The sequence below is a fragment of the Eleginops maclovinus genome, chromosome 9 (genome assembly GCF_036324505.1).
Source record: "Eleginops maclovinus isolate JMC-PN-2008 ecotype Puerto Natales chromosome 9, JC_Emac_rtc_rv5, whole genome shotgun sequence".
Classification (NCBI taxonomy): Eukaryota; Metazoa; Chordata; class Actinopteri; order Perciformes; family Eleginopidae; genus Eleginops; species Eleginops maclovinus.
In genome coordinates this window covers 21,043,219-21,070,463 of record NC_086357.1, presented here as the reverse complement: position 1 = coordinate 21,070,463, position 27,245 = coordinate 21,043,219, and the positions used below count along the sequence as shown (strand labels likewise).

The following is a 27,245-nucleotide window of genomic DNA, read 5'->3' as shown; positions in this document are numbered from 1 at the left end:
GTGAACTGGGACCTCTCCAAGTAGCAGTCCACTTTCCATATTTCAAGTCTGTTCGGGGACTTGAACCGGCGACCCTACGATTCCCAGTCCAAGCCCCTACTTACTGAGCCACTGCTGGAGTAAGAGTCTATTTGCAATGACTAAATTGAGTAAAGGTATATAGGGATACAAAAGTATATTGTAACCAAATTAAAACTAAAAGCTCTTAATACAGAAGGGCCCATTTTAGAATAATATTTGATTATATTCGATTATTATGACAAATGCAGTTCCATCGCTTTAATGATGCAGCTTGTAAAGGTGGAGCTCATTTGAATTACATTATAAAATGCTGGGTAATTTAATCTATAATTATACTTGATTATAAGGAATTAGGTGATTTACATTTTGTATTAATAATCTGAACCAGCAGTAACTAAAGCTGTCAGACTCATGTATAGAGCAAAGAGTGCAACATCACTGAGATGACTGGCAGAAAAGGAAATCACATGAAGCTCCGAATATTACTTACTGTACTGCAGAAGTGGGCTGATCTTTATCTCCCATGATCCTTTACTCGTCAGTTGTCATTGATTATTATTCACGTTCAATCTGACAGCACATAGTTCTGGGCAGCAGCAGGTTTCCCCACTGCATAAAAAGATGGTGAAATTACATACAGTGCATACAGTACAAACAACACTGCAATAACAACCCTGAGAGACTCTGCTGTTACCCGACCTTTTATTAGATAAGATACCATAATTATTTCAATCTTAGTTGATTGCAAAACAAACTAGACGTTTAAGATTAATAAAACAAATCACTTTATCATACGAAACAAAAAAAAAACTATTTCTTTAATTTTCCACCAAAGTGTCAACTACACAGATCAGAAGCAAACGACATGTTACCTATGACCCCATTTTGAATATTTTGTGGGAAATCACACTTGCGTAATATGTAAATGAGGCTGACTTCCAAGTAAGTCTGACGCACTTATCTTGTCAATTTTTTTAAAAATATAAATCAAATCGATGACGTGATGTGACGCGATAAATAAATGCCGCAGGCAGGTGATTTCCAAACTTGATAAATAAGTCTGCTTTTCGAAGCAGCTCAACCTGTCGAGATACTTAAATGCCCCGCCCACTCCAGATATTGACCAATCAGCGGTGAGGACGCTGCAACCTTTCTTCCTGACGCGCAGGTATCGCTTCCATATACACGCGCGCTTTCCTACGAGCAGTCAGAAGCTGCTGATATGTTAATTTGAAAATCTAGGACACTGCAAATCTGTAAATAAGTTATAATTTGTTGTAGACATTGAAATGATGGCGAAGCGAACAGCGCGACAGAGGAGCCAGATGCCCACCTGTTACTATGAAGGATACCTGGAGAAGAGGTCGTTCAAAGATAAGGTAACAGTTGTTTTTGTTTTTCTGTGCTAAGGGATGTATTTGTTGAATGCAACAGGTTGAAATGGACTGCAAAAAGCTTGTTTTTGTTTTGACTGTTTGTTTTGTTGGTTATTAATATCCTATTCGTCAGCAACAGTGCTATCGCCACACTTTGAGTCTATGAAGACCACACTTAAAGTAAAATAGGGTTATTATTATCAGCAAAATGTATTCTAAGTATATTAAAAAACACTAAATCTGTAGTAAAATATTTTCTGTGTTTTACTATTATATCCTATATGGTGATTTTGCATTTATACTGTTGTATTTATACATTGCATACTCTATAGCAATGCATCTACATGATCATAATATGCTTGTAGCATCCCTTTTCTCAGATTTGTAGAAGCATGTTATCAATATATTCATATAAAGGACCTACTTTATCCTTCAGTTTATTGCAAACGTTTAAAATATACAGCACCCAAAGCTGTCACACAAATGTAGTGGTGAAAAAAATACGTCTGAGATATTGTGGAGTGAAAGTATAAAGCTGCACAACCTTGACCTATATGTCAGCCTGCTTTGCCAGAGGTTATCTGTAGCTTTCAGGCTTTTTAATTTGTGTTATCATAATGCATCACAGAAAAAAAAAGAAGTTATCAGAAGCCGTTTTAAGATGTTTAACAAAGATTAGATGTTAAGACTTTAGATTAGAACATTAAATGATTGTGTGGGCACCATCTTTATTTCATTGTTTTATTGTAGATTTATCTGTTGATGTATTTTTTCAAGTAATTGATAAACAGTTATAGCATTTCAGCAAATTGTGAGAAATATCCTTTGCAAATCTTTGAATTTCAAGTTGAAGATTTCTTGTTTTGTCAGACCAACACTACGAAACAGATGTTTAGCATCCAGCTATAAGCAACAAATCCTCACATTTGCAAAACAACTAAAACCATGGATTCATTGTCATTGATCAATTATTATTGACTTATACATGTCCTTGAATATGTACGCATGTAAGGCTGCATGTGAGCATCTGTAGCTCATTGTATCTCAGTGCATTTATGTGTGTATATGTGTGTGTCTCTCATGACAAAAATGTGAATGATTGGCATCTCAACAATGTGCATAGATCTGCCGCTCCATTGGCTCGTTTCAGGCGCTGCATGGCTCAAACTTTTAAACAAAACAAAGAAGTATTTTTGTTTTTATATTCTTTATTTATTTAAGGAGTACATGTATCTATGTTGTTGTGCAGAGGAGCTCTGCTTTACCTTATATCAGTATTAAACATGGTTTACCTATCTAATCTAGCTTGTGCTCATAAAAACCCAGTGTACTGACATGCTTTATGTTTTATTAACCCTTTGAAAGAGAGACAGTGCAGAGGTCTAGAAACAAACCACGTTACACAATGTGTTTTCCATAGGTGGAGCCACCCTTCATATAGATTATTGTAAACTGTGTGGACTTCGACAGCATCTGCGTCTCTTGAACTGGTCTGGCAGCAATTCTGCTCATTGTGCCATAAAGTTAGAGCAAGTCCGGGAACAGAAAGAAAAGTAAAGACGTTTACTGGCGAGGCAGGCTCTGCAAATACCTGCCTGATAAGAGAGTGAATGCATCACAATGAGAGCTTGAAAAAAAAATCAGCCTGCTTTTCTCTGTTTCATAAAATATTAAACTTAATATCTTTGAATTTTTACTTACAAAAAGACACATTTATAGACATCAACTTGGGCATGGACAATTTGGGATGGACAATTTTTACCATTGTCCTACATTTAATAGCCCAAACAATTATTAATATAGAAGCTAATCTGCAGATTAATTAAACATTACTTTTTAAAAATTGTAATCCTACATTAGGACCCTTTAGTGGTGTCTGAAAGGGACGCCAAATCTTGTCAGATCTAAGTTTATGTTATTTTGATATGGTGGTTGACCTGAAACAGACAATGCTGACAAACTCTGATTTAATTAATCCAGTCTATCCAATCCAAACACTGAATGCTCTTATGACACACGCTGGCATGTGTTGTGGTTAACTTGACTCATCAAGTGTCATTCAACAATGTCACTTTCACAGACTGCAGCCGCCACGTCTAATTACTTGCTGTGTATAAAACAAATAAGCTTCATCTTTCTTATGTTTGCACAAACAATAACATTTGTGTTTTCTGTTTTCCCTGCTTGGTGTTCTATCTTTTAGTCACTCAGTACGTCTGTCTCTCTGTGTGTTTGTGCAGACTTCTCGGAAACTGTGGGCCTGCCTGTGTGGAAACACTCTGTTCTTCTTCAACGAGAAGAGAGACAATGATGTAAGTCATTTCAGAGATTAAGGGTCAATACAAGACAGATATTTGGATGAAGATTAATCCAACACTCAGGTCTTGTGTGTCACCTTGTCTCTTTGTGTGTGTTTCATCAGTACATAGAGACAGTGGAACTCAGTGGCATGATCTCAATAACAGACGACGGCAGCCAGGATCGTAACCTTGACGCAGCCAAATTCAACCTCCAGATGAAGGATAGAAATATCAAATTAACTGTGAGGGAATATAAATATAGTTAAATAAGCCTCTTTTTTTCTGAGCTATTCCTTATTTTCAAAATTTCTCTGTTGGGTCTGCAGGCTCCTAATGCCGAGACTCGTGAGCTGTGGAAGGGCTTTATCCGCTCTGTTGCTGAGGTGGGTAGTGTTTAACTGACTTATACAGATTATATTTGATGATTCAAGTTAGGATGACTCGTTAACATCAGTTCTTCGTTTGCACAAATGCAGCTGTCGGTACCGTCCTCCCTCAACCTGCTACCAGGCCAGGTCCACATGCTGACGGAGGCCGTAGAAAAGGAAAAGGAAAGAATGAAACTTGCTGCTGAAGCCATTAAGTCCAGCTCCTACGTCACCTTGCAGGCAGAGATGCCAGCGTGAGTACCAATGGGAGCCAAAAGTATTGATGCTCATCTTTAAGTGAAATATTGTTTTTTTTTTTATTCTTATTCTTTATTAGGATCCCCATTAGCACTAGCATAAGCGTTGGCTATTCTTCCTGGGGTCCTCACACACACACACACAGAACAAACATTAAACAAAACTAAAAGCAAAATAGAACAACTCATTTCATCATATGAACAATGGTATATGAAGTGAAACAAAAATGGTCATCACATTTTAGCCATCATCACAAGGCCAAACCACAGGCACAGTTACATTTTACTGTGTAATGCTCATATAATGTTTTAGCAACCTTTTAAAATGTACTTGAGAATTTTCCTGAATTATGTGGACTGGTAACGAGTTCCAGCTGACCATGGCTCTGTACATGACTGTTTTCTGTCTGATATTTGATTTAGATGTGGGTAATATGAATCTTCTTTCTATTGCATGTCTTGTTTGATAGTTATGTTGAGTGTACTGCGATATAAACCTTTGTGATAATATATGTGGTAAGTGTGTCACTGTAATATTCCTAACAAAATTTAACAAAGTATAAGTGGACCTCTGTCTGACACTCAACCATTTAAGGGTCTCCAACATTTCAGTCACTCTGGTTCTGTAGGAGCACTGCAGTGCACATCGTGCTGCCTTATTTTGAGCTACTTGTAGTTTGTCTAGATCTTTTTCTGCAGCACTAGACCAAATAACAAAACAGTAATCAAGCTGTGACAGAACCAAAGCATCTAGAACTTGTCTACTGACATCTTTTGGCAAATATTTTGCAATTCTTTTAACAAGTGACACACCCCTTCCCATTTTACATACAACATTATCAATGTGTTTAGACCAAGATAATTTTTGATCCAGAGTTATACCTAACAATTTCGTTTCCTTGACCTGTTCAATTTCAATATGGTTTAAATGTAATAGCAATTTAGGTTCACCATCATCGTTTTCATTTCTAATGTGGCTATCTAAAAGGGATGATGTTAAAAAACACATAACCAACAGCCATATTTGAGAGGTGCAATTTAAAGCTAATTAGAGAAGTTCTTGAGTACTTCATTATTAAATGACTACATACCCTGCCTTTGGTTTTCCTGCTCTTCTTGATTCTATAACTCTTACAACCGCACAAAAATGTCGTACTGTACACATCAGACTTGTCAGTCGGAAGAAAAATTGAGGATCTTAATTCAAGTTTTTTCTGCCATCTTGCAGCTGTTACCATGCTGTGTCCCGTCTGGAGGCAGAGCTGCTGCTCGAGAGACAATCCAAGAGAGGAAACCTGCTGCTGAGGCCAGGGAGGAACGTAAACTCCTTCGCTGTCACCACCAGACAGGACTTTGAAGGGTACACACACTCACACAAACATAAACTGAAAATACATATGTAGTCAGACATGCTAAAACCCCCAAGCCTGTGGGGGGCAGTGCTATGATCTAGGGTTGCTGCAGTTGGTCTGGTCTAGGTTCAGCAACATGTGCCCAAAGAATGAGGTCAGCTGACTACCTGAATATACTGAAGGACCAGGTTATTCCATCAATGGATTTTTTCTTCCTTGATGGCACGGGCATGTTCCAAGATGACAATGCCCGGATCCATCGGGCTCAAATTGTGAAAGAGTGGTTCAGGGAGCAGGAGACATCATTTTCACACATGGATTGGCCACCACAGAGTCCAGACCTGAACCCGATTGAGAATCTTTGGGATGTGCTGGAGAAGACTTTGCGCAGTGGTCCGAATCTCCCGTCATCAATACAAGATCTTGGCGAAAAATGAATGCAAGACAGAAATAAATGTTGTGACATTGCAGAAGCTTGTGGAAACGATGCCACAGCGAATGCGTGCCGTAATCAAAGCTAAAGGCGGTCCAACGAATATTAGACGTTAGTGTGACCTTTTTTTTGGCCGGGCAGTGTATATCATCACTTTATGCAGGCCACTCAATAATTCTACGACTAATGGAGAATTTTAAAAACTACTAAGGTTTGAGTTTCTCAGAACTTAATTTTTTTTCTTGATTCATTACATAGGGATGCTAATTTCAGTGTTGCAAATTATGGCACGAAAGCAAAGTAAATCGTGTCTAAATAAAGGAGTTATTTAATATTACATATTAATGTAAAGACAAAAGGATGACATTTAGCCATGCTTAACTTGTACAGTTATAATAAAGCTGCCCTGCATTAACAAAAGTAGTAGGCATGTCCAGCTGCCAAAAATAGATGTACACAAAAAACTGGTATTTTGTGTTCCTTCAACAAAACTCATAATAATGCCAGACACAACTTTGACTTGGTGCTTAGGGTTACTCTCCATCAGGTCTTTAAAAGAAATCTCCATTCTTCCATCCATCACAAGTCCTACACACAATGTCGTTGTGTCATGTTGTTGTCTTGGATGGTTTATAAATATGTTTGTTCATTTCATCTGCGTTACAACGGCCTCTCTCTCTCTTTCTCCATCAGCTCTGTATTCAGACACTACCGCGTAAATCGTAAACCTGGCGGCGGTTTTGCTATTGAAGTTGACAATCCTGTGAGTATAAAAGAAAATCAAAGGTTAAAGGTACTTTACTGTATATGTCACAGTTATACATCTGAAGGCTGACTTTGCAGTGTTAGGCAGATAACACTACCAGTGATGTTACAGGCATTGTGTCTTTATTGCCTGGTTACATCTGCTGTGTATACATTTTTCTGTACATATACATTTGTAAATGAGCTTTACCAGCCTGCAACTTGAGACATTACTTCACATGGGAAAGAACCTGACTCCTGTTATGTTCTTTAGTGTTCAGATGAGCGATTGAAGTTGTTCTCAGACTTATTGTATCACATGACCTCCTGGAAAGGGTGAGACATTTTACAGGCAGACAATGATGTTGCAATAAAATTGTGACATGTGATCATTTAATCACGACAACCACATTTTTCTGCATCTGCGTTCGGTAGAAATATTTGACAAGACTCTAATTTGGGTGCCTGTGACATGACTCGTGTGTGTGTGTGTGTGTGTGTGTCTGTGTGTGTGTGCGTGCGCGTGCGCGTGTGTAAGTGTACGAACAAGGTGTTCCCGCATTCATAGCCTCTAGTTCCTCGTGCTTTCTTATTAGCACTAATGACATCATCAGTAATTATTTTGTATTATATTTGAATATGATTGATTGTAGTTTTGTGCACAGCTTGCTTTAATTATTGTGTGTATTTTATTCTTCTTAGATTTGTTAAAAAAAACTGTTACTCTGTGCAGGTCCCCTGTGCCACACTTCATGACGTGGTCAACTATTTAGTGGAGAAAACGGACCGAGTTTTGATTCCTCTCAGCATCGAGGAAGCCTATGACAAAAATATCTGTACGTACAAAAACCGAGATATTTTTATCTTTCACTCATTTTCTCAGTTTTTCTTTTTTCCTATCTTATATTTAAGGTCATCTTTTAAGCTATGAGATAAATCCACCCAAAGCATGTACATTTCATCAAAGGTAAACATGACTAATTTAAGTTTCGGGCTTTTTTGCAGCCTATATTCAGTCTGATAATGAAAATGGAGAGCGGTGCGTTCGGCAGGCCCCGCCAAACCTCATCCCACCAAGTGTACCCCCCAAACCAGGTAATGTTTTCCATCAACAAAAACACACACAACCACAAATACATTCACGTCAACACTATTCAATATTTGCACTCTTGCCAAACCTGTTTGCTTTGGTCCTTTGACACCTTCAGGTATTTGTGAAATTCACCCTCTACAAATAATCTTTTTTCCAACGAGTTACGGCGACACAAAACATGACTTTGGATTGATACTTATATGAGAATACCAAACATTTTAACCGCAATCAATACAAATGAATACGATTTTGTATTTTATATTATAAACATAGCTACTGCATGTACCTTTTAGAAATAAAGCAACAGTGATTTATATCCGTGGGTGTGTGAAAGGCAGTTTTGTGCAATAAACCTGCAATCAGCCATATAAACACTTTTTAGAAATTCTACTTTCCATATTCACGATTATGTGCAAGACATACATTTCATAAGGCCCGACAATTTCACTTTTATATGTTCACTTCGCTTTTAAAATACTGCAACTCGTTTTAAGCCGTGGATGTGTACTCATTAGTCTTTGTTTTAATTCTATTACTAAAGAGCGCTTTTTCTCTATGTTAAATATGTTAGCCTACTCTTTCATATTGTTCACCTCTTATCTGCTATGTGACTTTTATTGTAAAGCTGTAACTTCCCCGCTGCGGGAATGATAAAAGGCTTTCTGATTCTGATAACACTGCTGTTTTCCATGAATGGTTTATTTGCATTGGGAGTCCACTCACCCACGCCAACCCATCACTCATATTCTGCTTGTTTTACAGCCTTTGTGTAGCAGGTAGCAATTCCTCAACACAGATTTGTTTAGCTTTAAATGTTAAACAAGGAGAAGGAAACAAGACCTTTTTATAGCTTTTATTTTACCATGTTAGTTGCAGTTCAGAGGAAGGAATGCCTTGTTTAGTCGAAATGTTTGAGCTAAATTAAAAACTTGGACATGATACAACATTCCATCTCAGGGACTTCAATTTATCCTGTGAGTAGTGAACAGAGGTCGATGAAGTACTCAGATCCTTTACTTAAGTACAGAAGTATTTGTCAGCTAAATGTACTTAAAGTATCAAAAGTAAAAGTACCCATTATGCACAATGTCTCTTTTGAAAGTATTATATTATTTAACAATATGTATTATTCTTTTAGTAAGTTAAGGCCCTTCACTAGTGTTTTATTTGTCAGATAGTTCCCATATTTTTTCTTCACGGTCAACTTCTATATTTTCACTCTCTTAGTTCTGTATATCTGCTATTTAGAGATGTTTATATTGTGTATTTGTTTATTTTCTACTCTTTTTATTTCTAATTATGTGCAATACCTGTTTAAATGCTGCTGCAAAGAAATCATTTCCCAATTTGGGGTCAAGTTAAGTACAAGCATGACAAAATAGTACTTAAGTACAGTACTTGAGGAGACTTTCCACCACTGGAAGTGAGTGTGTGTTTATAGAAAACCATTCAGTAGTTATTGAACAATTTCACTTACAAAACAACATATGGAAAGCTCATAGCGGCATTGCAGGAAAACTCAGAGGACCGCTAGAGTTGGTTGGATTCGTCTGTGGAGGATAATTAACGTCTGTACAAAATTCAAGGGCAATCCATCCAATAGTTTACAGGTATTCATGTCATTGTAAAGATAAGATATGGCTGACGACGCCATCTTCATCCTTAAGTTAACCTCAAGTGTCCTGAACACACTGTGCAGTAAAGGATCTTTTTTTAAACCTGCATAAAGCCAGGGCCTCAAGCGTACTTTGACAGCACATATGATTGTGCCTTTTTTTTTTAACAAATCCCCCCCTGTAATAATAATGATTACATGTCTTCTTCTCAGTCACTCTAAGACCAACCCCTCATCCAGAGCCAGAACCAATCGAGGAGGAGAACATTTATCTAAATGAACAACGTGAGTCTAATTCTTCTGTCACATCAATCAGTGCTTCTACCCCTCCTGCATTTGCCTTTCTGTCGTGCAAACATAAAACAGGTGTGACTTCATTTTTTCCATTGCTATCACTAACTCACATCTGTGTTCAAACAGCTGAGGAGAAAGAGTTGGAGGATTCCTCAGCCGTGCCCCTGCCACGTAAGTGTTTCCTCTTCTTATCTTTCCATCTGGGGAAACTCACAACTATTTTCCTCTGTCTTTTTTTTGGTTCAATGTACACAAAACAGGGGTAGAGACACACATACTACAAGACAAAGGAAAAGACAAAAACAACAATAAAGACAAAGCAGAAAAATGAAATGGAACAAGACGGAACATGTGTTATTATAAGCTTGTTTCTAAGGGTAGTTATAGAGTGAAAATGTCTTAATCTTTACCTGATAAACAAGACAGAGGGAAGACTCAGCAAATAAATCAAATTTTACATTTCATGGCTCTTTTTTTCTTCAGAGCGTGAATCATTGTGTGTGTTTGGTCTTCCTCAGAACTGGAGAAAAAAGCTACGAAGAAAGCAATCATGCCTCCGAATCCAACTCCTGTTCCTCGCAACCAGAGCACAGCATCATCAACTACCTCCTCTTCCTCCTCCACAAAGAGCACTCTGAAATCAAGCGCTTCCGCACCACAAATTTCCTCATCAAACATCCGGGATCAGAAGTTGAGGAGACGCACAGAGCCTGCTGGACAGAGTAAGTATGGACTCTTCAAAGAACCTTTCAGGCTGTAATATCGCTTTTTGGGTTTTTCCTTTCCTGTAGTGATTTTTTTCCCCACACACACTTGCTGTCATGTGTCCTTTAACTTAATTGCCAATAATATAAAAAGCGTATTTCTAATTTCCTCTAGTTCCCTTTGCTGCCTTGTCTGAGCTGAAACTAAAGCTGGAACAGAAGGCCAGGTGTCAAGAGTGACCTCTCCTGTGGGATCCTCTCAAAGCATCTGTGAAACCCACCACCACCAGTGACTCAAACCAGAACAGACCCCTCGCCAGTCTGTGTGCTCCAACACATGGGAGTGTAGAGCAGCTGCTTCCACACAAACAGGCTCCTTCCTCCGCTTCATCGAGGCTCTGCTCCTCGTCAGCTGGCTGTCGGCAGCAAAGCCTCTCCGAAGATTAACACTTTATTGATTCACCCGTCTAAGACACTCATTAGCAGATGAATCAGCTGTAACGAGGGGTGTACATGTCACGTTAGCCTCACCCTGTTTCCCTTGTACATTTAGCACATTTACCAATGAATGCCCTCCCCCCCCCCCCCCCCATCAGATTTGATATGTTGTTGTTTTATAGGGTAATCAACTTTTGAATTGGATTGTATATATTTTTATATAGCTAATTTATAAATCTATAGTCAAATAAATGTATTACTGCCTCTCTTTTCAGTGAACTGTGAATGAAGAAGAGTTGGGAGGCTAGTGTGACTATTGAAGGCAAATGTAAAAGTATCACATCAAATTAAATACATGAACAACCTACTTTGAGTATGTGCTATGCAACAGCTAGAAATCAGTTTTATGATCTTCTGTATCTACTTTGTTTCCCGTGTAACGACAGTTTTTGTTAAATAAAGCAGACATCTGTTTCTGACTTTGTTTTATTCCTTGTTGAAGCATAAATCCAAGAACAAACTTTTGCTCCTTTAATACCTCAATGGCTGACACACTATAGTGGAAAACTATTTACAATAAACTGTGACATTGTGTCAGCGAGTGAAATAAAGTCAACATAATTTTCTTTAAAGCATTTGCAGGCTACAGTTATTCAGGAGATGCATACAGAGGGAGCAACATGGAAAAGCAAGACTGTAACAGGACTTGAACGCTACTCAGAGGTCGGGCTGTGCACAGATAGGAAATTCCTAACATCATTTCCAGAATTAAACACTTCTTTTTTTCCCCCAGGTGGAACAACAACCTGGCTAACTCTCCTAATACCATTTTTTTTAGCTGAGGCTACTTGCTAGCTAATTGTTATATTTGGATCACAGGCAGTCCACTACTCATAATGGGATTCCTCTTCAGAAAACAGCATAGTGTTTTCAGACACATACATACTGTACAACAAGCATTAGTGTGCAGTGAGGTGAATAGGATGAATACAGTACAGTCATTTCCTAAATCCTGGACATCTGACGCCTTCTCTGCAGGAGGAGGTGATTAAAACTCCCTCTAACTTTCTGTGCAGAATCTGGCTGAAAACACCGACTCTGAATTAAAACAGAACCTCAACAAGAGGCTAAACGACCCAGTTTCTCGTACGCAGAGTAGGACGTGAGCAAAAGAAGTAAAATGCAGTAAACACTGTTAAGTCTGCATGCATTGGCGAGAGTTCAAATATAAAATATGGAATATGTTACTCCCCCGCCAAATGAATCAATTACTCATCCCGTGTTATCTTGAATTCTTGAAGAAATCCTTGTTTTTCCCACATGCCATGGAGAACGAAGAATCCAAAAACAGAGAAGAGTTTCTGCAATTTAGCAACAGCAAAACTTACTTTAAACCACAAGTGTTGGAGTATTCGTTGATTTACTGTATTTTATTTAATGGTTAAACATTTATTTTCTTTACCTTTTATTTTGTCTAATTTAGTGAATTTAAGTAGTTGACTATGCTTATATTTTGAAGGCAGTTTTGGGCACCTGGTGATTATGTACAGTATATATTGGAGACAGATGAAGGTAGGACCAGTGCACCAGCAAGGGCAAATGGATTTTTACCACGCTAAGACAAGGGATGTCAGAGGAAAGGCACAAGGCAAGAATTCAGAACAAAATCATTGTTCTTTGCACTTTTTTGATTGGAATAAACTGCATAAATGACGTTCTTGCCGGGACTTTGGATCCTTTTCCCCACACACAATTTGGTAGCTGATGCCTCAGTGGCAGTTTACATTTTGAGCTATTCTTCTGTTTTATTTCCTAATAATTTTGCTGCTGCAATACGTTTATAAACTCTCACACAACCTGTGCAGCAGGTCGTAAAGTAACCAAAATACATGTATTAAAATCATTATATTAAAACACTTCCGCTTTAAAAAGCACTTGCACATAGAGTAACAAGTCTGTGTAGGTCTCAGACTCTTTATGCAGTAGTGCATTAAGACACCTTTTTTGGATTCTTCTTTCACTGTAGGGACATGCAAGACACACAGTTATCTTCAAGAATTCAATGCTACCTGGGGGGAATAATTAATATTTAAGTTGCCTGTTTTGGGAGTGAAGTATTTCTTTATGATCCATAAGTTGTTGGCAAAGTAGAGTAAGATTAATCCTGGTTAAATAAACTGCATCACATCACTAGTATTGTCTAGGAGCTGGTTATTTGGGTTAAATAGGTTGGCTGATGGCGGATTGATTATCACTAAGCTACGTTACAACCAGGTTATAATGACACTGACACAATACGTTGTTTTAACTTGAACTAGGGAGATTTCTCACAGCGAAATACATCAAAGCATCAGCCGATTTGGAAATGAGAAGGAAGGCACAGGGAGAGAGCAGACAGAACAGGACAGGCCTTGACCCTGTGCCATCTGCATCGACAGTACCACTGACAGTTTCTGATGATGGCGAGGAAGGAAGGGCAGCGGCCAGCGCTAAATCTTTGCTCTAGCAGCAGTGGGACAGTGCTAAATGACGTGTAAAGAGAAGAAAAACTAGTACAGCTAATGTGTCCCAAGCAACAACACCAGCCGGAGTCAAACACCTGAAGAGCTCTGTCACTGGCAGATGACTCATTTGTTGCCAAAACCATTGTTGTTGTTACGCTGGAACAGGTTGAACCATCCAGCGATGTAACTCTAATATGATATGAGGCTTGGACCGCAGCCAGGGCTGAGGCGATGTTCTGCAGCGGTGACTGTGTTAAAGCAGAGCGTCCAGCGGGATAAAGGGAGGGTGGGTCTAGGTGAGGCTGGCGTTGGAGCTGCTGGTGTTGCTGTTCCTCCTCTGGCCGCTCTGCACCAGGGTGGGAACCTGCATGCCCGTCAGCACTGAGAAAGTGCCGTTCCACACCTGCAAGGGGGCACCACAGCAAGAGCAAGGTTAAAAACAAATCAGGTTGTGGAAGACAAGTGAAGATAAAAGATGTATTTAAATGATTTTGTAAGAACGCTTCTCACCATGAAAGCTGGTATCACTGGCTGCTGGAACTTGGTTTTGAAGGTGTGCATCAGCTGTTTAGTTTTGGAGTTGTAGAAAGACAGAACCCCTGGAGAGAGTAATGAAGGCAAATCAAACATGGTACTATATTTTTAAAAGCTAAGCCTTAATGATGTTTTAAAAAAAATATCAAACCCCCACATTTTCCCAGATGAAACCATGGCTTCTTAACCGTTTTTGCCGGATAATTCGCTTATTGATAGGTCCTTTGTCTATTGACAAATCAATGAATTGTCTAATGTTTCAGCATTAAAAGATAGTTTAAAGGTCCTATTTTACACACTCAACTTATCGATTACTACCACTGAAAATAAATAGACAGCAACAGATCTTTTAATCAATGATAGACTTTAGAGTATTTATCTATCGGGGAGAACTTCTCAACACTACAGTAAACCTATATCTGTGAAAATTCCAACATTGGAATGTGTTTATCACACCTTCGTCGTAGTTGACGTAGACTCCGATGCGGCTTGGGATGGCGCAGTCCAGAGTGCGGGCCTTGTTGTTGTGCTTTGCTGTGAGACTCTGCTGCAGCCAGTTGTTCAGGTGGATGCACCAGGAAGCGCTGCTCTTCCCAAGCTGGTCGAAGCGTCCGAGGCTCCGCAGGGCGACGCCCACGGCAAAGGCTTTGCTCTCCTTGTCAAACCGCACCTCCCAGTAGTGCTGGCCGGCGTCGATCGAGGTGTCAGCTGTCATGAGAAATAAGCCCAGATACAGGCAGTATAAACACACGCTGATGGGTTGACTGAGGGGTGTGGTTACATGTTGTGTTAATAGTTTATCACTAAAATTGTTTCTGTGTTTGCAGTTTTACTCGAGAAACAAAAAATATTGAAATATTTTTAGAATGAACAGAATTTCCACAAAAAGATTTCACTCACATCTCATTTTCCATGCATTTTAAATTTATGTAAAATTGCTCAACTGTTTTTTAGGTTTTCCAGGACATGTGGGAACCCTGGAAAGTATATAGAGTTTGTAATTATAAGTGAGCAGAGTGTGGTTTATATGTGGATATGTGTCTCCTACTCAGAAGCGTTAAATTCATTATGGAAGTCAAGAAGGCTAGTCAATTAGCTTGCCCTGGTTAATGTAACAGGCAAGCTAGCCTACAAACTCAGAAGACCCAGATGCATTTCCCAGTCTTTGCCAGTGTGCACTAATTAGTAAAAAAAAAAATGTTGCGTTACTTTGTTTCACCCACTGACGTCAAGCGGTTAATAATTTATGCTGCGGCTTGGTCTCAAATATCTTTACAGCTTTAACTCCAGTGTGATGTGTGTTTTACCCACTATGCTTCTGATAACTATGTGTACTCTCACCCAGCACTGTATAGGACTCTGCTGTAAATCTGTCTCTGCCGGGCCGGGCTGTTGGCGTCCTCTTAGGAGAATTCAAGGCCGACCTGAGAACAGAGGAGACAAACACTCAAGGATCCATATTTCTTTTAATTGTTCTAAATGACAGGTAATGACCACCGGCCTTATGAGATTTTTAAGGCTTGTTTATTTAGTATAAACCCGACAGTGGTTCAGTCTATAGGGACTTAGACTTTGAACCGAAGGGTCGCCGGTTCACGTCCCAATCGGACCAAAGTAGACCTGCGTTCCTAATGTTAATTCTTTTCGCCATTTTCTTTTATTCTTAGTCCAGTGTCAAATGTCCTTGTTAGTTTTAATGATATTTATCTCATCACGTTCTCAGAATAACTTTATTTGTCGCACAGTGGGGAAATGTACATTAGTTACAGTAAGTAAAGAGCCAAAGATAGCTTAATATCAATCACGAAGCAATATACAAATATTGAGGATAAAACTAGAAATTACACCAGAATGGTCACAGTCAGTGTTTAATGACGCCAGTGCCGTCCCAGCATTGTCTCTTACTAGTCCTAGACCATTTTCATAATTAAATGAACACTTGTACACACCTAGCAGGAGAGTGCATCGGGGAGTTGGTTCGGGTCTTTTCTTTGCGGATGTCCTGGATCTTTCCTCCACAGCTGTCCCATTCCACACTCAGGTCCTCCACCTTCAGGTTCTGGTGGGCCGAACCAGAGTCCAGTTTGAAGTTGAAGGCTACAAATTGAAAATAACTCAGACATGAATCCAAGTCCAATCATCACATTTCTAACAACAAAGACCCCACACACATTTTATGCATTGACAATGAACAAAAAAAAGAAGCAATACAAACCATAGTTTACGTATTTGTGGAAACTCGTTGCAATGTCTTACTTTAACAAAGAAGATAATAAGACATTGCAAATGTGATAAAAAAAACTAACAAACTTTAAACATGAACACTTTCAAAGCTGTCAGGAGTCTCTCAATTGATAATAAAGCAGAACGATACCAATAAATGTGTTAAATAATTGAGAGTACAGTTGAAACTAAATTGTATCCAGTATATATTAAGTGTTAGTTATGAGTTATGACAAGACAGCCAAGAAAAAATCTGCCTATTTTATTATAAACTAGGTAGAGAGGAAGAGGATTTGATTTGTATGCAGCCTGAAATAAAACATTTTCTCACCGTGGGTTTCTAGTGTAACCAGCTCAGAAAACTCTCCTGCCACGGCCTTGTTACACGCTCTCACCCTGAACGTCAAGTACCGGGTGTCAAAGCGCAGACCTGAGAATAAAAAAACAAATCTGTGAATCACCTTCATCAAAGTTCAGACAACAAACCCCTCCACAGTCCTCCTCCTACCAGTGAGTGTGTGCTCCATCTCTCGGATCCCCTCCACCACCATCCAGGGGTAATCCTCTCTGATGCGCGGCGGCCCCTCATGGTTTGTGCGTCGGTGCTCCAGGATGTAGTGATCTATCTTGCTGTCGGGCTCCGGTAAAGTCCAAACTACCGTCACCGTGTTGTCGCACACCTGGCACTCTGATACCTGGATCTCTGGAGTGGCGGGAACTGCAGAGAGGAGAGAGTTTGTCTTTTACAGGAGTATCGAAAATCAATTTACTTTTCTTAGAGCTACTCTTACCATACTTTCAATGGTATTTCACTACAGAATTAGCTTATGTGTGAAATAATTTAAATATACTTTAGGTTTTTTTTTAGACTGTGTAGCTGTCATCTTGTTCCCGGCTGAACTTTCATCACCAGCTAGTGTCAGCAGTCTGTTTGGTGTACATGTTGCGTACAGTAGGTGCATTAGAGCAGCCTTTCTCAAAGTGGGTGCCGCGGCACACTGGGGTGCCCCCTGACTGTGTCAGGGGTGCCGCCAAAAAAATTACGTATTCTGACATAATAAAAAAAAAAAAAATCTCCCCCACATTTAATTTCAAAAAGAGCAAGGGACAAGCAACAACAGCATGGATTGTTTTTTAAAAAGAAAAGCCCCACAAGAACCGGACATGATTGACTGTAACATGGAGCCTCAGCCTGCATGCGAGCCTTCGTCCACCAGCCCTGAGTCTGCATCATGGCTTGTTTGTGTAAGTGTGAGAGCGTGCCTGCGCTCTGCGTGCACGTCGACCTCTCTCTCTCTTCCTCTCTCATTGTGGATTATTGTGTGTGTGTGTGTGTGTGTGTGTGTAGGTGCGCGGATGGCACGGATGGAAACACGGATGGAAACAAGGACTATGATGACATTTTTAAAACCTGCATCTTTTTCTTATCTTATTCATTGTATCTCATTTTATTTATTTGTTGTCATGTCTACCCCGTTTATTTTATTTTAACTGCATCCGGCACTTCATTTGAGTTCTCCTGGTCTCAATTTGTTGTTGAGTGCTTGCTTACTTCTTGTGGTTTTATGACATTTGTGACTGGTTTATTGTTTAGTGAAGCACTTCTGTGTTTTTAAAGGTGCTGCTAGATATAGTTCCTATAAAGTTGTTATTATCATTATTGTTATTCACAGTTCGTGTTGCACTTTACTGTCCCGTCTAAATAAACAGGACATTTGCATTTATGTTTAGGCTATGCAGTTATGCAGTGTCGTTTTTAATCATATTTTACATTGGGGTGCCTTGGGATTTTATGCACTTTTGAAAGGTGCCCTGACTGAAAAAAGTTTGAGAAAGGCTGCATTAGAGAGTTCTTTCCTGCCGGAAAAGCTGCTTGCAATGAGCTAAGGCCCGCTTTACAGAAAATATGTGACATGTAAAAACCACAAGTGTGCAGGAAAAAAGGTTAAAAGGCCTTGCACAGCTGCAGAGTTGAGCGACTATTCTCTGTGGTTACGGTGCTGTAAGCGTCTGCTTTCACATTAAATGAACTCATTTGACATTAATAAAATAATGAGTAGGGGGGCATATTGAAACTAATTCAACATGTGGCTTGTTTGAATAGTCTGTATACTGATTTAATTCTACTAATAGGTCTACAGATCTAAAAATGATCAGTGCGTATAATGTTAAAGTAATGTAGAATTGAAAATATAACTGCAACAAATAAGCATGGAAACAGGACGGTATATTCTTTCACATGTGTTGTGGAAATAAATTGATAAGAGTGAAATTTGTGTTATTTGTTTTGCTAATAGGTAAATGAATTTGCAACTACAGCTGTTTAATGAATGTAGTGAAGCAAACTCTATACCCTACCCTATACCCTATAAACCAGCATGAATAGACAAACTGGTGTGAAGGTACTTAGTGACATTACACCGCTAGTAGTAGTCAGTTTCTTTGTATTAAAAGTGAAGCAGACCTGGGAGAAACTTGATTCCCTGCAACACCACCCTCTCCTGGCTGAAATCCACCATCAAGTGACTCATGTTGTCGCTGGCTTTAGCCTTCAGGGAGAGGCGAAAGGCTGGAGCCATTGTGACGCTGCGGACAAAGAGAGACACACAAAAAACGCACAAACACAAGGAGTGGAAACAAGCGTTGTTTGTTATTTTAAAAGATCAGAGGGAAAGGACAGGTGTTTCCAATACTGCTGAGTGAGGAAAGGCTACTAACTGTACTTCTGGTTCTACCACTGAGCTAATAAATGTTTAACAACTAAGCTAGAGAAGGGAATCATCCAGGGAGGGGAGGGGGTAGCTGACACAGGATGGTACACACTGGAGAGGACAGTAGGAAACACAAACACAAAAGACTCTCTTCTGCTATGTTTCCACAGAAAGGGTGTGGTGGCTACATGTCCTGAATGCATGCATGCTACATTATGAGAGGGCTACAAAGGGAAATATATGACTGAGTACTATACCTATCCTTAATGTCTTTGGCCGCCTGGAGAGGAAAAGCAGAGAGGGACAGGAAAAAGAGAGAGGAGAGATACGAAGCGAAGAGAGAACTGAGTTGTAGCCCATCATGTTGTCATTACACACAAAGAGTCTCTGGTGGGTTTGTTAACGGTTAGTATTGTACTGTTGAAATGACAGCATTAAATGTATACATGGACCCTGAAACTCGATACCAGGTAGAGCTGTACCGTATAGTTAAAAGCTTTGAATCTTTAATCATAATGCTAAGGCTCAGATTCTGCCTAAACCCAGTATAGTTACAGACAAAGGTTAGGCCACACAAAAACAATTAGTATTATATTATTTGCAGAATTAGATTGCGTGGGATTGTTTCTGGCTCCTATGAAGGGTGATGACATCATCAAATATGACGAGAGACATACGAAACCTTCAATAACAGCTTTAAATGTACATAATGGCCATTTGGTACAGCCCTAGCATCATCAGTCATTAACAATGTGGTTATAACAGGGAGCAGATGGGACAGAGTGACATCAGCGTGAGTCGGTTACCTGATTGAAACCGTCTGTCTCGGAGGAGCAGAGCGTCTGATTGGCCAGCTCCAGCAGCTCCTCCGAACTCTCCAGGGCTTTAGAGCAGGCGCTCAGCTGACTCTGAAAAAAATCACCAACCCAGAGTCAAACAGAGAACATCGTCTAACTTTTACACGGTGGTCTTTAGTATAATGGGACTTCTGTGTTCGCTGCATCATTTGACAGTCATGGCTCGCTCCTGAGGCTGCGAAGGCTCTGCTGTCAGGAAACAATTTGATAATAAAATATAACTCCAGATGATGTTAATTTGACTTTTACTTTGTTTAAAAGTGTTCAGTCATTTTGAAAAAAGGGCAACAACTAAAGATTATTTTTATAATCGATTAACAATTGGATTATTTACTGGATAAACTATATAGTGTTTTAAATTGTTGTAAGTACCGAAAAAACCCATCACATTCACTCAAAATCATTCAAATCCCAAAGACGTTTAGTTAAATATAACACAAACAGAGAAACGCAGCCTTCTTCTTCTTATCAAATAAAAACTAACCCATAGCAATTAAATATGTGCATGTTTGAAGAAATGCAAATGAAAGCAGCATCTACCTGTAGCTCGTACGTGCGGCTGGCTCTCTCCTGTTTGATGCGAGTCACCATGTTTTCCTTCATCTCGTCCAGAACAGCATTCAGGGCGGTGAACTCTGACTCCAGATCCTCCTGGACCCTGCTTGAGTTTGCCTGGTGCCCGCAAACAGAAATGAGTGAATACAGGAAGTAAGCTTTTCTAAAGCAGGATGAATAGACTGACCACCAAACCGCAGACAGGATTCAATTTTAGTCCAGTGTGACTTATTTTACCTCCAAGTTCTCGAGGTTTTGTTTGAGGGTGCAGACGAAGTTTGAAATCTCCTCGTTCTTCATGGCCAGAGTGTGGGTAATCTTACGCAGAGATTCCTAGGGAAGAGACACAATATAGATTATAGAATATTTAATATCAGAAAAACAAATCCTTTATTTCTTCCACAGCTGGGAAATTAACAGCCTTACAGCAAAGTTGACAGTGTGGATAAAAGGCAAAAATAAAAAGAGTAGACTACGCATTTAAAATTTAGAGGCGATAACCTAAATACAAACAAATAGGTAAATGAATTGTAAATGAGTGTTTTGCACATACTATAATAGTGATCAGTGCTCTCTTGACGAAATAACCCAGATTAACAGTAGTAGCTACAATGCAAACCAGTGGATATTGCACATAGCAGGGTATATATAACATTAAATAAAAAAGAAAATGTAATCCTTTGAGACTGGAAAATTATGTACAGGGTAACATTTTCATCTATCTTCAAGACTGTGGTATAAAGACTGAATATTAATTTCTCCTCTAACCAAACACTTGAGTGCACCCTCTGTGGTGGTGGAGGCTATGCTAATCAGTGTTTGGTTTAAGAGGACTCATAGCGGTTTAGGCTTTGAGCTCCCTTTTAGTCTTGATTAACATTGTGTTGTTCAGACTGGATAGGATCAGAAAGGGATCTATAGTCTCACAGGGTGGGAGGACACTTCACGGGCGGAGGGATGCGCATTAATAATGCAATAATGCACCTGAAACCATTGAATAGCCCACTTCAAAGCACTAGACATACACTGGGTCGACTAATACACAGATCACACATCTGATATGTTACCACTTCCGGTTATATTTCATCTGGCACACAGTGAACAAGCCCATTCATACTGAAGGGCTGTGTAATGTTTGTTGATGCGAGAGGAGATGTGCCAAGGCCCCCACGACCGTAACTATAACGCCGATACACCGATAACACATCTCTGCATGCTCAACATAAACCTACCCTGCAGTCGCATAAACATTGAATCAAACACAAAACACCACCTTGCAGTATGAGTCCATACCGCATCCACAAACTCCCAAATCCTGCAGTTCGTCCCCCTCCTTTGTACACTACGCCCTGACTGAATCGGCTTCCCCCATCAGAGACACCTGTTCCTCCGGATCCGGCTCACCTTCTGGTCCCCCATCTCCGAAGCTCCAGGGCCTCTGTAGCCGCAAACACAGCCCGAATTTCTGTTCCGTCCCCCGGGTATTTAGGTTTATATGCACGGTGGAGCTGGTACTGATGCTGCCGGAGTGCAACGCATCCTAGGACGGACACCAACCACCAACGCCTTCGGGCCAGAGTGCATACTACGCATGCGTCAGCAGAGGATTCTGGGAGCTGGTGTTTCTGCAGCGCGGGGGCTGCCTTCAGGTACTGTCGGAGAAAAAAGGAAGTTAACGTTTTAGGTCCTGGAAACACGTTCGTATTAACCCAAGTTAATCCGAATATCAAAATATTAATAATTCATTAATCAACCATTCAGCCTTTCAATAATATTATATACTTTGATATCACGTATGGTTTTAAGTTATTTTCTTTCTTTATAAAACAAACAACTTATAAGCCTTGATTTATAATGTCATGATCCTTGTTTTCTGTCTGTTTCCTGTTTTATTTTTGAAATGTTTTCCCTCTGTTGTGTCATGTGTAGTTTTACTCCCTGTCTTTTGGTTTTCCTTCCTTCCTTCCTTGATTGTTTCATTGTTGTCACCTGTTGCCCTCGTGTTTCTGCCTCCCCCCCAGCTGTGGCTTGTGCTGTGGCTTGATTAGTATCTTTGTATTTAGTCCTGCTTTCTCTTGTGTTCGCTGTCAGTTCGTTAGCGTCTTTCATACCCTGGATTGTCGTCTTTCATGTATCAAGTCAAGCGTTTTTCATGTCTTGGATTTCCCTATCGTCTTCATGTGTTCAAGTCAAGTGTTTTTCATGTCCTGGATTTTTCCAAACTTCGTATTTTTGTAAAACAGCTTTTGGAATAAAGCTCGCCTTTCGTTTGTACCCATACCTGCCTCCCTTTGTTGCTGCACTTGGATCCTATTTCCCCAAACCCTGACATATAACCCTCAGAACCAAAAATGTGTTGATTTTGTCATGAGGTACATGACATGTAATAATAATACATAATCGATTTTTTACAAGGCCCAATTGATGAGAACCCCAAACAAATGTTCTATTAATATAAATCAAAAATAATTTTACAATACCTACATCTCTGTCAGTCTGAAGCTAACTTTTTTCACTGAGGGCCACATAAAGGAAACCATACGATAGGCTGGGCCCCTCAAGAGAGGTGAGGTATTTTGCCTTTTAAGTTAAGTTATAAGTTAGCAAAATCAATCAAATGTAGGTCAATTATGTATCTAATAAATTATACATTTAATTTAAGTGTTCGCAGCTCATTATTTAAAACAGAAGCCTCAGATTGCTCATGATAAGGGGAATTATGAAATTTCAAGCTTGTTATGTAAATAAGTGTGCTTTATAAACTAAGATTTGTGAGAAAATGTTTCAGCTTTAATTGACTGACTTTATTGTAAAATGGGTTTATTAACACATGAATACTACTACGTAATATATGTTTACATATATATTTAAGAAGTACAATATAGGACAAGCACGAGTTTCAGGATTTGGCCATAATCCATTATACTTTTAGAAACTGCTGGGGGCCGATTCAAAATGGACAACGGGCCGTAGTTGGCCCCCGGGCCGTGGTTTGGACACCCCTGGTCTAACCATTTCATTTTTTAATGGCAATATGAATTGCATAAAGTAAAACACTAGTAAATGTGCTTTTAAAACAAGGCTGTAATTCAACCAAAATAAACCAAGTTCAACATAAAAGAGAAGAGCACACAAAGAGATTTATCATCAGACCAGACCAACCTCTGTTTGTCTTGTTTTACCAATCGTTTAATAGTGGAAATGTACAGTATTTGTTCATTTCATTTAAATGTATATCGGTGTATATTCAAGCCACATAGCTCACTCAACCCTAAGCTGCTGTTCCACTAAATACACCATTTTAACTCGCTTCTGTCTTTACAGTACGTCAAAGGCAGGACCTACTTTCTGTGTGAAAATGAAGTTGAGGTTTCAGAAGTTATACACCCCCCTGTACACTCAAGATGTTTTTTCTTGTGGGCTTTTGATTGATGAAAAGATAAAACACAGACTCTTATCATGCTGCATCTTTTGACTTGGGTTTGTTTTCAAGTTAGTTTTCCCATAGATGGAATGTGGATTTGTGCATGATAACAAACAATAGATATCAAATAATACATAAAAGCAAGTACTGCACAGCAAAAGCACACATTAACAAAGGGAATTAAAGATGGGTTTATGCTAGATATCAGTGCTACTTAGGGTTAGGGTAGGTTTTTAAAGAGGCCCTATTTTACTTTCTTTGTTTTTTCCTTTCCTGTACTGTGTGTAGGTTGTTGTACATGTAATGCTATATCCCAAAGTTAGTTAGTTACTAAAGATTAGCATAATAGGACCCCTAAAGTATAGATAAGATAAGATGTACCTTTATTAATCCCTGTGGGGAAATTCAAGTGTTTAAGCTGCAACAGAGAAGAGGAAAAACATTACAGATACACACAGGGCTATGAAACACACATTTAAAATAAAAGTAACGAAAACTAAAGTATTGTTAAAAATATACACAGCATGTGTGCAGAAAGAAAGTGCAGGTCAAAGTCACTGTGCAAAGGTGCAGGCTTGATGTGCAGTCCGGGTTATTGTCAGTGAGTCAGATGGTTAACCCCTTGTTGTGCAGCCTGATGGCTACAGGTGCAAAGGAGTTTCTGTGGCTGAACGTACTCCTCATCTTCACTAGCTCTGCATGGAGGGGGTGAGAGGGGTTTACCAGGATACTGTCCAGTTTCCTCCTCGTCCTCCCCTCAGCCACCTCCTCCAGATTGTCACGTTTAACTCCAACAACAGAGCTAGCCTTCCTCACAAACTTGTTCAGCCTGTCAGCATCCCTTCTGTTGGTGTTTTCCCCCCAGCACACCACAGCAAATAAGAGCACACTGGCCCCCACAGACTGGTAGAACGTCTGCAGCAGCCTAGTGCACACGTTGAAGGACTTGAGCCTCCTCAGGAAGTAATAGTCCCAACATGATCCCAATGTGATTATTCCAGAATAAAAAGTATTCAAAATAAGACCATAAAACGGTGAAACAAAACACACAATAAAACAACAACAGACTTTAAAATCACAATGGCCTAACCCTAGGGGTTAAATGTCAAACACTAGGAAGTTCTTATACATATTTCTGTCAGTATCTCAATTCTTTTGTTTAACTATCGTATATAACAAATGAAAATGTAAATCTTTTTAGTCTCAGCTGCATTTTGTCTTGTAGTTTGTGGTTGATAACTGGTACTCAGTTGTGTCTTGTCACACAAGGCTTAGCATCACTTTTCCGTCACCTTGATGTGGGGAAATGTGTTTAGCACCCTTGCACCGAAACCCACAAAGGTTTGAGAAACCCTCTGTATTAACGCTTTGCGCCCAGCTTTTATTTTCATAATGCAAGTCGGCACCTGTATTCACATCCCATTGAGAGATTCACTGTCTGCCTCCAGTCTGCAGAAGTGCGCCTTCAGCAGCATGTACATATTTAACAAACAGGAAGCAGCAGAAACTCCAATGTAATTTGATTCAACGCAAATGAAAAAGTGCAGTAGTGTTATGGCAGGAGCCTCTCTTCTTTTTAAGAGCCTACTCTACTTTCCACTTGTTGTTGCTTTTTAACCTCCACAGCAGACCGTCCCCTTCTCAGTCAGTAACTTATTCTAAAAGTATACACGCCTCATCCCACCCACACACACACGTTTTTTTTGTCTCGCGCTGTCTGATGTGCTCACAGGCTGACAGCAGAGACAGGATGAGTCTAAGAAGAGGAAGACCACCTCAAACATAACGCAATGGAAATGTGGCTGAAACGGACGACTCTGGTGTTGCTGACAGGTAAGAACGGAGAAAACAGACATTGCACAAACAAATAACTATGAATACATCACATAAGGCTGATAGATTAATAAATGAACAGACAGAAATGTAATGTGTGCAGAGCTAGACACATTTGTTTGTGTAGTTTCTTTGTACATGGCTAACAGATCCTGCAAAAATGGTAAATGTTCTTTAAATCAAAATAATATATGCAAAAGTGTATATTTACAAATGACCCTGGTCTGTTCATGTATCCATGTATCTATGAGAGTTGGGATAAGTACTTTGATTATTTACTTAAGAAAAAAAAACATTACTTCAGTGTAAAAATATTCAGTTACAAGTAAAAGTCTTGCATTCAAAATTGTACTTAACTAAAACTAGGAAACTACTCAAAATATACTTAAAGTACCAAAAGTGAAAGTAGTCATTAGGCAGAATGGCCCATTTATGCACCAGATATATTTTAGATATTGTACATTACACATGTACATCACTTCAAGGTAGTGTTTGGTAAAAGTGGGGTTTATTAGAGTTACTTTATAAACTGCTGGGTAGCTTAACCTATTATAATAGTGTTGATTAATATTTTGTATTAACAATCTATCCGTCTGTCTGTCTATCTATCTATCTATCTATCTATCTATCTATCTATCTATCTATCTATCTATCTATCTATCTATCTATCTATCTATCTGTCTGTCTATCTATCTATCTATCTATCTATCTATCTATCTATCTATCTATCTATCTATCTATCTATCTATCTATCTATCTATCTATCTATCTATCTATCTATCTATCTATCTATCTATCTGTCTGTCTGTCTGTCTGTCTGTCTATCTATCTATCTATCTATCTATCTATCTATCTATCTATCTATCTATCATCTATCTATCTATCTATCTATCTATCTATCTATCTATCTATCTATCTATCTATCTATCTATCTATCTATCTATCTATCTATCTATCTATCTATCTATCTATCTATCTATCTATCTATCTATCTATCTATCTATCTATCTATCTATCTATCTATCTATCTATCTATCTATCTATCTATCTATCTATCTATCTATCTATCTCTTTACAGTGGCAGCCCTGGTGGTATCAGGTAAAGATGTGATTCTTCAAACACAAAGGACAGAGGAAGTTCCTTTTGGTTCGTCTGTGACTTTACTCTGCATTGAGCTGAAAGAGAAACACGAGAGATTTCGGGTGAACTGGTACTTTAATCCCACTGGACCTTCATTGGATAAAGCACGCACATTACCAAACGACATCTCCAATAATTCTGCAAAGTCCTCCACCGTGGTGTCCAACAAGACAAAGCCGAACACTGAAAAAAACAAATATACTATAATAAATGCAACAGAGAATGACACCGGATGGTACTTTTGCAATTTCACCGACGAGATTCCCACTTTGACCCATTATAAAACCAACGGAACAAAATTAAATATTAGTAAGTATAATTTCTTAATGATAAAGCTGGTGACACTTTACTTTAAGTCCCCCTATTCAACATGTATGAACAGTATACAAACATTTAATAATTATTTAGAACAGACTGTAATTTGAACATGCAGAATAAGGAAATTTGCAATTATAAAATCTTCTCACC

The 27,245-nt window shown here is 39.1% G+C and overlaps 2 protein-coding genes across 2 annotated transcripts; one reads left to right on the top strand and one right to left on the bottom strand.

Moving 5' to 3' along the window:
- The first annotated feature begins 1,166 nt into the window (after nucleotides 1–1,166).
- LOC134869394 (signal-transducing adaptor protein 2-like) lies at nucleotides 1,167–11,474 on the top strand. The gene is made up of 13 exons (XM_063890984.1): nucleotides 1,167–1,400; nucleotides 3,638–3,709; nucleotides 3,820–3,939; nucleotides 4,024–4,080; nucleotides 4,174–4,319; nucleotides 5,551–5,682; nucleotides 6,801–6,870; nucleotides 7,585–7,687; nucleotides 7,857–7,946; nucleotides 9,773–9,844; nucleotides 9,980–10,024; nucleotides 10,372–10,575; nucleotides 10,733–11,474. Exons 1-13 carry the CDS (start codon nucleotides 1,311–1,313, stop codon nucleotides 10,795–10,797), a joined length of 1,266 nt encoding a protein of 421 aa, XP_063747054.1. The 5' UTR covers nucleotides 1,167–1,310; the 3' UTR covers nucleotides 10,798–11,474.
- Nucleotides 11,466–22,300, bottom strand: fsd1 (fibronectin type III and SPRY domain containing 1). Its single transcript, XM_063890983.1, has 13 exons — nucleotides 21,784–22,300; nucleotides 20,617–20,712; nucleotides 20,365–20,496; nucleotides 19,774–19,875; nucleotides 19,225–19,247; nucleotides 18,721–18,842; nucleotides 16,765–16,974; nucleotides 16,588–16,686; nucleotides 15,983–16,130; nucleotides 15,375–15,457; nucleotides 14,490–14,741; nucleotides 14,010–14,098; nucleotides 11,466–13,902 (listed from the first exon to the last, which is right to left on the bottom strand). Exons 1-13 carry the CDS (start codon nucleotides 21,796–21,798, stop codon nucleotides 13,792–13,794), a joined length of 1,482 nt encoding a protein of 493 aa, XP_063747053.1. The 5' UTR covers nucleotides 21,799–22,300; the 3' UTR covers nucleotides 11,466–13,791.
- Between the last annotated feature and the right edge of the window lie 4,945 nt (nucleotides 22,301–27,245).